General features: G+C 38.6%; 1 protein-coding gene across 4 annotated transcripts in view; it reads left to right on the plus strand.

Moving 5' to 3' along the window:
• The window catches only part of rab11fip4b (RAB11 family interacting protein 4 (class II) b), a 59,922-nt gene that overhangs the window by 35,453 nt on the left and 14,273 nt on the right, over window positions 1-10,196 (plus strand). For all 4 annotated transcript variants that reach the window (XR_006824846.1, XM_046047874.1, XM_046047876.1 and 1 more), the window contains 3 exons: window positions 5,988-6,238; window positions 6,450-6,635; window positions 8,175-8,309. Coding sequence is in view for 3 of the 4 variants with exons in the window: in XM_046047874.1 (XP_045903830.1) it covers window positions 5,988-6,238; window positions 6,450-6,635; window positions 8,175-8,309 (572 nt within the window). In the remaining variant the exon portion in view is untranslated. The remainder of the gene's footprint in view (window positions 1-5,987; window positions 6,239-6,449; window positions 6,636-8,174; window positions 8,310-10,196) is intronic.

A 10,196-nucleotide genomic window follows, 5' to 3' on the forward strand; every position in this document is an offset into this window, starting at 1 on the left:
TGGCTACCTGTACATTCAGTTCATTGACAAAAAATATTAATATTAACTTCCATTAATACTACATAAAAAATTTTAAACCTAAACTCTGATCTTGATATGCATGCTTCCACACCAGTGAAAGCTGGATATCAAAGGCTAGCAGTATCAACAGTCCCATTGCATGTTGGCATAGTAAGCAGGCACAAATAGAAAACCAAAGACAAGTTTATTGAGGATGTACACAAATGTTGCATATAAAATTAATAAAACAGAATAAAATACCACAATATAATAAAATAAGATTTTAAAAAAACACAGAACAATAAAAATGTGGGTAAGGATCTTAATATAAACACAAAATTTTAGATTGATAAAATGATTATTTTTAAAGATTATATGATTATTTAGATTAATAAACAGCTGAAATGAATAACTTTTATTTTAAAATAATAATTGTACTTATTTGTCCAATAACATCATAAGTTCAACTTTTGCTGCACTGAGATGTGATTACCTACCTGCTGCAATATGTTATCGTCTTCTTATTCAAATCCCACCTTCTAGACTGAAGAACTTTGACCTACACCAAGACCCGCGCTCACGCCATGCTCCCTGAGCTACAGTGCACAGCCGGACCCTTCTCTCAGAATCATTCTCCTTAAAGCCTTATGAGACTGCAGTATCTCTTTTAAAGGAGGAAGCATAAACTTTTCAAATGCAGTTTTTTATTGAGAAAATATCTAATCCAGATTAACTTGCAGCAACTTGAGTCATTTATTAATATTTTTGTCGCTATCTGCCTATATTCTTTGTTTGGTGAGATGTTTTCATGGAAAATTCTGCAAAAGTTGTAAAGTATTTAAAAAAACAAGTTTATGATAATTAAGTGAAGCAAAATCAGACACATGTGGGAATATCACTCTACTGGCAGCATTTTCAATCAGCAGAGAAAATGAGACCTTCAGGTTGTACCACTCTTGCCCAGTCAGCTCAAAGCCATCTTCTCCCTCTTTTTAAATTTAGATCAATAGGTGCCTTGAAATGCACGGTCATACACTTAATTCTCCACTGTGAAGGGCAGATTAATGATCTGTTCAGCACTAAAATTGCATTGACACTCAGCACTCAGCATAGACTAAAGGGGTGTGAGGCGAGGTGGTGGATTTTTTTAATGACGGCTGCAACAATGTAGTTCAACCTGATAAAGTGTTTGGGCCTTTGATGACTTTGATATTGAACACTAACCTCACATAATTGGCCTTTCTTGAAGTAATTACTTCATGTCACTCTGTCTGTCATTCTCTGGGTGTGTTTTGTGTGTGTGTGTGTGTGTGTGTGTGCTTTTATTATATACAAGATTGTGCTGGCACTGAATGAAAGTACATTGATGAGCTACCAAAAAACAGGAGTCAAATTGCTTGTATGTGTCCAAATACTCAGCCAGTAAAGTTAACTCTAGCTCTAAGTGTAAAACAGAATGAAATGTCAAGACAGTGAAGAGAAAGAAACAGAATAATCTTGTACATTTTCTTAAACTTTTTTTCAGAAGATGAATAGTTAATAATGATAATAGTTTTTTACTTACTAGCAGGAAACGTCCAAATGAAACGACAAAATGTGTAATTTGTCAGTGTCCTCTAGAATGGCAAACCCAAGTGTATGTGTAACTAATAACATTTATTACAGATCTGTCATTTGAGTGCGCCTGTAGGCCATCATGCATCCTAGCAGAGCCCTGTACCTGGGATCTGACATCATGTTATTAATTAATTACACCTGTGCCTTTCCTGCTCTGACATGTTAAAATGTTTGCTGTGAATCTTTGTCTCATCCTCTACATTCTGTGTCCCATGAACACCAAGTTAATTTGACTGGACTTCCTTAGAATAACCTTTGATGTTTATGCCTCTGTCATATTTGTGTCCAAGAGGAATTTGCATCACGTATTTTGGATGGGTTAATGATTTGACTGCAGGTCATGTTAGAGGAAGTAATGTTGCAAGTGTATATGGGTAGGAAGAGCTTGACATAAACTTATCAGTGTATCCTTAAATGTGCATACTGTACGTCCGCCTCCCTAGCAACCGGTATTGTAGCAGTAATTGCAATACAATAACATCATTTATATCTCACAATTTTCTGTACAGTGTTGTTCAACAACTGCAGCATGACAAATACATTACTCAACATTTTGAGCTTCAGGACTGTGTCAACATAGTGTGATTGGTGGTCATCACTCATATTACATAAACATCCATCTATGCACTGCTGAAAAAACAACTGTCGCTGCCAAGTTTAACTGGAAGTTAATTAGGAGGTCAAATTTTTTTTCCTGTCAGATTTCCAAAGTTGAGGTGTGTGTGTTGAACAGATATAGCAGCAGTGCTTCTTGCTTTTTTAAGTTGCCTCTAGTCTTTTCTTGGCTCTACTATCTGTCTCTCTCTTATATTTCTCTCCACATGACGTGGTGATCTCATGCTCTCTATCTTTAGCTTCCCGTAGAAAAGTGACAAGTGTCCATTCTCTTTATTTTTTGTCCCTCTGTCTCTTCTCTCCTCACTTGTTACATGTCTGTTGCAGCTGCAGTGGATGTAAATAATCCATTCTTCTCTGAGAGCCTGGCTGTTGTAGACCCTCTTACTCTGGCTCATACTCAAACATAACTATTCATGCTGCACAATAGTTTCTCTACATGGGAAAATCTGGACTAACAATCTTCGTGTCTGTGCTAAAGCTAAAGGTGTATAACCTTTATTTTCCCAGTGAAAAGCTAAACTTCACATTCATATCCAGCCACACATGACAAGTGAAAAAATGACATGTAATAAATCTGTTGCATGTAAATAATTCAGTGATGATTGATATATAGAAGTCTAGCACCTGGATGGGGCTTTGGGTTGGGCTGAGGGGGTAGCTGGACAGAGAGAGCATACACACATACACATTTGGCTCATAGTTGTTCTTAACATACATACAATCAAAAGAAAAGAGACATTACCAGACACGAATTGACCATAAACACAGACCAAAGGATCTGTTCACTCATCTCAATTATCATCTCAGAAAAGGAGACAGAATTGTTTTTTTGTCTTCTTTATCTCTTTTTCATCTTTGATATTAGTCTCACCTGGGAGAGTGGAAAGAGAAGCAAGAAGAAATGATAGGAAGTCTGTTTTAACTAGGTCAGACCCTGCAGCTCCCGCCTCACAGAGAGATCAGAAATCTTTTTCCTATTTTATTTAAAGTAACATGAAAAAAGTTATGATCTGAAGCTGCACACTTTTTATAATGTTTTTATATCTGTTTTTATATCAAAATACAGTATATATTCTCTATCAGGTAAAACATTTTTGTTATTTCTTGGAACTATTTAACATTATATTTGGTAAACATTCTCAGTATAAGGCATAAGCATTACATAATATTAGTAAGATTGAAAGTAATAATAATAATCTTGTGTTGGTATTAGTTTGTGGGTATTATTAAGCAGGGTTCCATTGCCTTTTGAAAAATGCTTTTGATATGTAAAAATACCATCCTGCAAAACAAATACACCAGAATAGAAGTTGTATAATACATTAGGAGTACTACCAAACACTGAAAGGCTTCAGACAGTCGTAGGTTAATCCATCTTATAACACCTGCTGATGAATCATAATTAACAGAACTGTTTTGGCCCAAGCAAACATTTTATGATGATAAAAATAATAAAAATACTCCTTTGGCTAAAGGTTGATGTGAAGGTGCGTCAGGCGCCAGTAAGAGCCGCTGCAGTTAAACGCACTTTGGTGTCCTTGGTTCAAAGCCACTGGCAGGTTGGACGCTGTTTGGCAGGTTATAGCTGTGTTTGTGCTATGAGGAATCAAGCAGCTCAAAACAACTCTGTAGGCTCATGTTTTGGCAGTTACAGCCCCTAGGCTTTTCTGGAGATAGACATACTGTAAACACACACACACACACACACAAACACACAGCTTCTCCCTTGATCATCATTTTTTCACTATTTTCCTTAACTCAAAGTGACTTGCAGAGTGCAATGTACTTATGTTTTCTTAATTTTTTTTAAATTTTTGACTAGTTCTAACATTATTTGTTAATATTATGTAGGCTACGTTGTATTACATATGAACTTTCTCTGCTCTCCTCCTCAGAATGAGTACAACAGGTGTCAAACTTTCCTTTCTGTGTTAGCTTGTTCAGTATTTTGGACTGTTGTGTGGTGTGGTGTGGAGTACGGAGGGGTGGGGCTTCCTATTTTCTTGCCTCTCACAGTTTCTTTTTCTGCTGCAGGGAACCTTTATCCTTTCTTTTTATTCTTTGTGACTCAGCACCAGACCCCATGTTGGGTCTTTGTAAGAGTACAGAGCCTCAGTTTATGAGTTGAGAGGGTGCTTTTTAATTTAAGTGTACATAGGCGTGTGTGTGTGTGTGTGTGTGTGTGTTGGTTTGGTGTGGGATAGGGATGTAAACAAATATCAATACATTATTCAGAACAGATAATCTGGCATTCAATATTTTGCCATAACAAATCAACTCAAAAGTGCTTGCAAAATTGCAAAGAGAGCTATTTGGATTTTTGTCAATTGCTTTCTATATTCTATATCTTCTGGTATACGTCCCTAGTATGGGATTGAAAATTCACTCTTCAGCCAGGATTTCTACATCTGTGGAGCTTAAAAGATGAAAAATCAGGGTTGCGTGTGTGTGGGCTTGTTTTACTATATTCATCCAAAAACTTGGACTCAATTATACTTGTAGTCTTTGTGGAGACCAAAATGCTGGACCCCACAAGTTTAAAGGGCTTTTTGAGGGCCAAGTTTTAAGGTTCGGGTTGGGGTAACGGTTAAGGTTAGGCATGTAGTTGTGATGGTTAAGGTTAGGGTAAGGGGCTAGGGAAGGCATTATGTCTTCATGTCCCCACAAAGATAGTGACACAACGCTGTGTGAGTGTAAAAGAAACAGAGTGCAGTCTTAGAGTGCAGTATTAGTTGCTGAAATCTTTTAGTAGTCTGTAATGGTGGCTAATGCAGACCTGACTGTCCTCAAGCTACTTCGTTATCTCTCTGTCTCTCCTACATCTTTCTTCACAGCTCTCACACTCGTCTCGTCTAATCTAACCCTTGCTTTCATTACTTCTTGGCTTTGTTCCTTATGCCCTCTCTTTTTGCTCCTCACTTGTTTGCTGTATTCTTCTCTTCTGTACTTATTCTTCATCCCCACATCCATCCATACCGCCATCCATGTCTATTTCACTACCCCTCCACCTTTCTTTTACTTCCTACCCGATATATTAGTCACCCTGCTGATTACCTCTTCACCTGCCCTCCTCCTTCATGCTGCTGTGTGTTTCAGCTGTTCAGTCATCCTGAGATAAGTCCTTGTTCTCTGTTGCATTAGACGAGAGTTGAGCCGTTAAAGAGTGAAACTAGATGGAGCGGGACCTGCGACCTTTGACCTGTTGCCCTTTCACCCTTCTAGCCCTCCAGACTTTCTATGTCAACTTAAGTCCATTCCCACAGTGAAGGAATTTACTAAATGGGAAGTCCCCCCTAAAATAGAATCCACAAATGTTCAGCTCTACAAAAATTAAAAACAAGTTAAGGTACTTACTTTGTCAAAAAAAATTATGAAAAATTTGTATATATTTTGGAGAGTTATTGCTTTTTTTTTGCCAAGCCAAGACCGCAAACAATACGATCACTGTAGTACTTTAATTCCACGACAAAATTACATGTGACAACATGATAGTTATGTGGCAAGATCTGAAGTTATAAAGAGCTTCTTTTATAAATGAAGTAGATTTATGGATGTTTGCTTGCAACAGAACATAATGCTATTGCAAATGATGCTATCACTGGAAAGTAATTAATGGTTTCACAAAACCCGCAGTCAAGCTCTGTTTCTGTTTTTACAGGTGTCTGTAAATGCTTCTGTAAACTTACTCATCAATCAAATCTTTCTCCCCCTCCTTCCTCTCTGTCTTTGCCTTTCTTCCCATGATTCTCCAGGGCGGTGAGGTGGAGCGGGTTTGTCCGGTCATCATGTGCACACGGGCCTATCCTGACCCCGTCCCTGAGTGCCAACTGTTCCCGGGAGAGGTGGAGGAGGCTGAGGAGGAGGTGGCAGACGAAGGCAGGGAGAGGGAATCAGACAGAGACAGTGCCGTGGAAAGCACTCAAGGGTCTGACACGTCAGACGGGCTGAGCAGACCAGGGGACAAGGAGGAATCGCTGGGGGATCTCTTTTTCCCTGGGGACAAGTAAGAACAGTCCCAACTTTTTTTTACTTCTGCTTCCCTGTTTGCTTCATGGTCTCTAAAACTTCCTTTAGTCCACAATTGATTATGCTCACCATTCATTCATTTAATCAGAATCTGAAACAAATTACTTTTTGTTTTAGTTCACCACCCAAAATGATAATAAGGATTATGTATGCAGAGTGTAAGTAAGTATAACACTCTTTTTCCTCAGGTGTGGTCACACCAGTATCTCAGTGACCTCTGACCTATCAACGCGTTCTTCAGCTTCTCTGAACGAGGAGCAGTTTGAGGACTACGGAGAAGGGGAGGAACCAGACTACGCTCCCAGCAGCCCCTGCCCGGACGACGAGACTCGTACCAACGGATACTCCGACCTTGGCTCATCTGTTCCCTCTAGGTAAGAGAGAGTTAGACAAAGAAACATTGTCATCTAATTTGATTATGAAACAATTGCCTCAAATAGATAACATCAGGTCATTCTTGTGCAATCCCTGATCATTTAAAAGATCTGCTGCTGCAGTGGTTTTTACATTGCCACAACCACAATAAAAAGCACACATCTGGATATTAAAACATGCATTTTAGGTCTCTCCCCTACCTCCTCCGAAGAAACTCTCAAGTTGTGTCAGACTCTCTCTCAAACTCTTGATGTTTTTGCTTTTTAACCATGTTAGCTTAGCAAAAGTAATCAAATCACCGCACACACTAATTGTGTAGCTAAGCGGGTGATGACGGATTGATTATGTCGTGTACTCATGACCAACTTCAGTTCAAAATCAGTGTCCTGTTGTTTTGGGTGTGACAGGGAGTGGCAAGGTTAAGGTAATTAACCTACAAATAGCTATGAAGATATATAATTATTGCTCAGCATTTCCTCTAGGCCCAGTAGCAAATGTTTAGTGGCCCAGCACTAGTCTGCAGACCAGGGGCTGGGATCCACTGTGCAGATTATTATATATTATAATTATTTTACTTGTGCGTAGGCTTCTTTGTTATTTCTCAAAGGTGGCTAGTTTCTGTAGCTTCAGCTCTATTAAAAATGATGGACTTGAGGCTCCATTCCACAAACTCCAGCATCATTACCTGACTCATATTATTCTGAGTTTTGACTGTAGAAATGTAGCTTAGGAGTTCTTGCCCTTAAGGCCACATTAATATTCATCAAAGGCCTGTGTTTAATGGGATTAAGTCTCCCGGCCGATAGACTGCTCTATGCTCCTTCCACGCATACCAAGCAGACAAAACTCACCAAATGGAGTTGGCGTGGAGATTTAAATTCAAAATGAGGCCCAGATTTACAAGAAGTCTTAGGCAACTCAGCATGGGAAAGAAGTTTGAATAACTACAGTACAAAGTGGGTTAAAGGTACACTCACTAATTTTAGTGGCTCCTAAACCAAAACTGTTGACTTATTGAGTTTTTGAGTTTGAGGTTCAAATTTTAAAACTCAACTGTGAACTGTGTTGACTTGTGAAACTATAACAAAATCTGGGAGTGGTTCTTCATGTTGTCAGACCTTGGAAATGACAATGCGTTATGACTTTTGGTAAAAGGTTTGGTAATGAGGTCATTGTTTTGCTGCCTTGCTTTGAGTGTCAGCACCTTCCCAACATACTGTCCCAGAAGATATGGTTCATCTCATAGACATTTAGAACTTTTTTCTTTCACTCTTTATTACCTCTTTTGCTCTGTTTCAGTAAAAAATATTTATTAAGGTTATTTAGTGCATAGCCAATGGATTACGGTTAGGGTTCTAGGTGTATTGGCACCGGTTATGTGGTTGTATATGTATGTGGTAGCCTCATTTCTCTACACACTCAATTTGTGTTTGTATGTTAACACATGCGCAAGTAAAGCAAAACCAGTTATTTTAAAATGAGTTCTTCTAAATTTATCTGCAGATTAAACGTGTGTGTGTCTCTGTGTGTGTTAACAGTGCGGGCCAAACTCCTCGTAAGGTGCGTCAGCATTACACTGGTGAACCGATGGACGTCTTCTGTTCTCAGTGCAGCAAAAAGGTCAACCTGCTAAATGACCTGGAGGCTCGCCTGAAAAACCTCAAGGCTAATAGGTAGGACACACATCGGGATACAAACACACACACAACACACTATGGCACAGTATTGTAAGACTTACATCCCTCAAAATGTCTTTATGAGCTGCAACATATTTACACAGTTTTTAGCTCTTTCCTGCCCTCAAACTTTCCCACTGACCACCATAAACTTATTCTGACTGAAAAATCTAAACAAATCACCATTATGTATTTGCTGACTGCATGTTTTCCTGCCACTTTTATTCAAATTAATCTTAATGTAACTCCACATGGTTAGCATTAATTATTCTGGCAGGTTATGTTTAGACACAACCATGGCAAATTAAAAGACAAGAACTTTATTATACCTGACAGGAGCTGCACACCACACTGTTTTTAGGTGAGACAGCAATTGCTGTCAGCTATTATGTGTATTGTACAGGATACACACCGAGGGGTTTGAAGTGTATAGGTCCACTCACATCGAACTGGTGAGGTTGACTCACTGTTTGCTTTGTGGTCTTAGTATAATGTGATAAGAATGATGTTATATTGTTACAGAGGCGTTTAAAGTGTTCCTCCTCCTGTTTTATGCATGAACAAACATGCACACACACAAGCACACACACACACACACACACTAATTGATTGTTATATAAGGTAGTCATTCCTGTGCTTACCTCATCAACCATTGTAATAGAGAATCTATTATTGGAAACCTAATCCTAGTGACCATTAACAGCTCTTCTGTCCACCGGCAAACACAAGTGCGCACACACACAGACAGGGAGTTATCTGAGACTACTAAATGTTTCAGAGTATTGTTTTTGAATATAGTGTGAACTGTGGAGTCACTTTTTTTCTTTGTTACTTGGACTCTCTGCAGACTCAGCAGGATTTCTCCCCAGGGAGAAATGGCTCTATAATCCAACATGGCTCTCCTAATTAGACACATGCTTTCCCCTTATGAATAATGAAGCAGAGATGGGCAGAAAGAAAGAGTTAGTGGAAAGAGCAAGAACAAGAAATAATCAGTTGGAGAAATTACTTTGAATGGAGTGAGCTCAGAGGATGTGGACAGTCTGTATCCACATAGAATGGTGCAGGGAATTGATTTTGGGGAGGAGGGAGTATAAATATAAAATCATGGGTAGCAGGTCAGGTAGATGAATAACTTTGAATTTATGGGAGGAAGCAGTGGTGCCAGGATTAAAGACTTGTAGCGCAACCACAAAAATACACAGCGTGTAAATGTAAAAACACAAAGCATTTTAATAAGTTTATTTTGTACATAAGAGCACCAGTAAATGAAAGAGCTTTTACACAGAAATGTTGTTTAATTATAAATGTGCGCATTTTGTGTAGATAAAAGTTCAGAGATTGAAAAGAAAGCAGCAACTCTGCTATTCAGTTAAGCCTCTTAGATGTCTTCAGAGGACATTAGGTTAACTGAAACATTAGCTGTAGAGGGATCGTTTTGTCACTCAGGATTATACATTCTCTGTAAAACTATGCTTTATCTAAATGTTGAAAGGATCTTCCTGGAAGATAAGCCTTTTTACACCCTCGTCAGTTATGTTTTTGTACTCCTCTGTTTTCCACAATTGCTTTCTGCACTGAATCTGATACATCTCTTTTGAGCATCTTGAATGTGACTTAGCTCACGGTACTATTGAACCAGAATGAGTGAATTTGAAAACATCCTGTTTGATCTTTCATGTAGTGAGAATAGTATATGACATAGTCGACTTCAGCCCCAATAACCCTCGGACCTAGCAAACACAAATATAAACACGCTCAAAGCTATTTGACATGGGTGCCACAGTGATAGTTTTTGTATTTGCACAGAATAGATGTTTTATAAAAGTTCTCATACTGTATATTCTATGGCTCTGTATTAATTTACCCTTAGCAGGAGTTGAT

This window comes from Micropterus dolomieu, linkage group LG04, assembly GCF_021292245.1.
Source record: "Micropterus dolomieu isolate WLL.071019.BEF.003 ecotype Adirondacks linkage group LG04, ASM2129224v1, whole genome shotgun sequence".
In the NCBI taxonomy this organism is placed as follows: Eukaryota; Metazoa; Chordata; class Actinopteri; order Centrarchiformes; family Centrarchidae; genus Micropterus; species Micropterus dolomieu.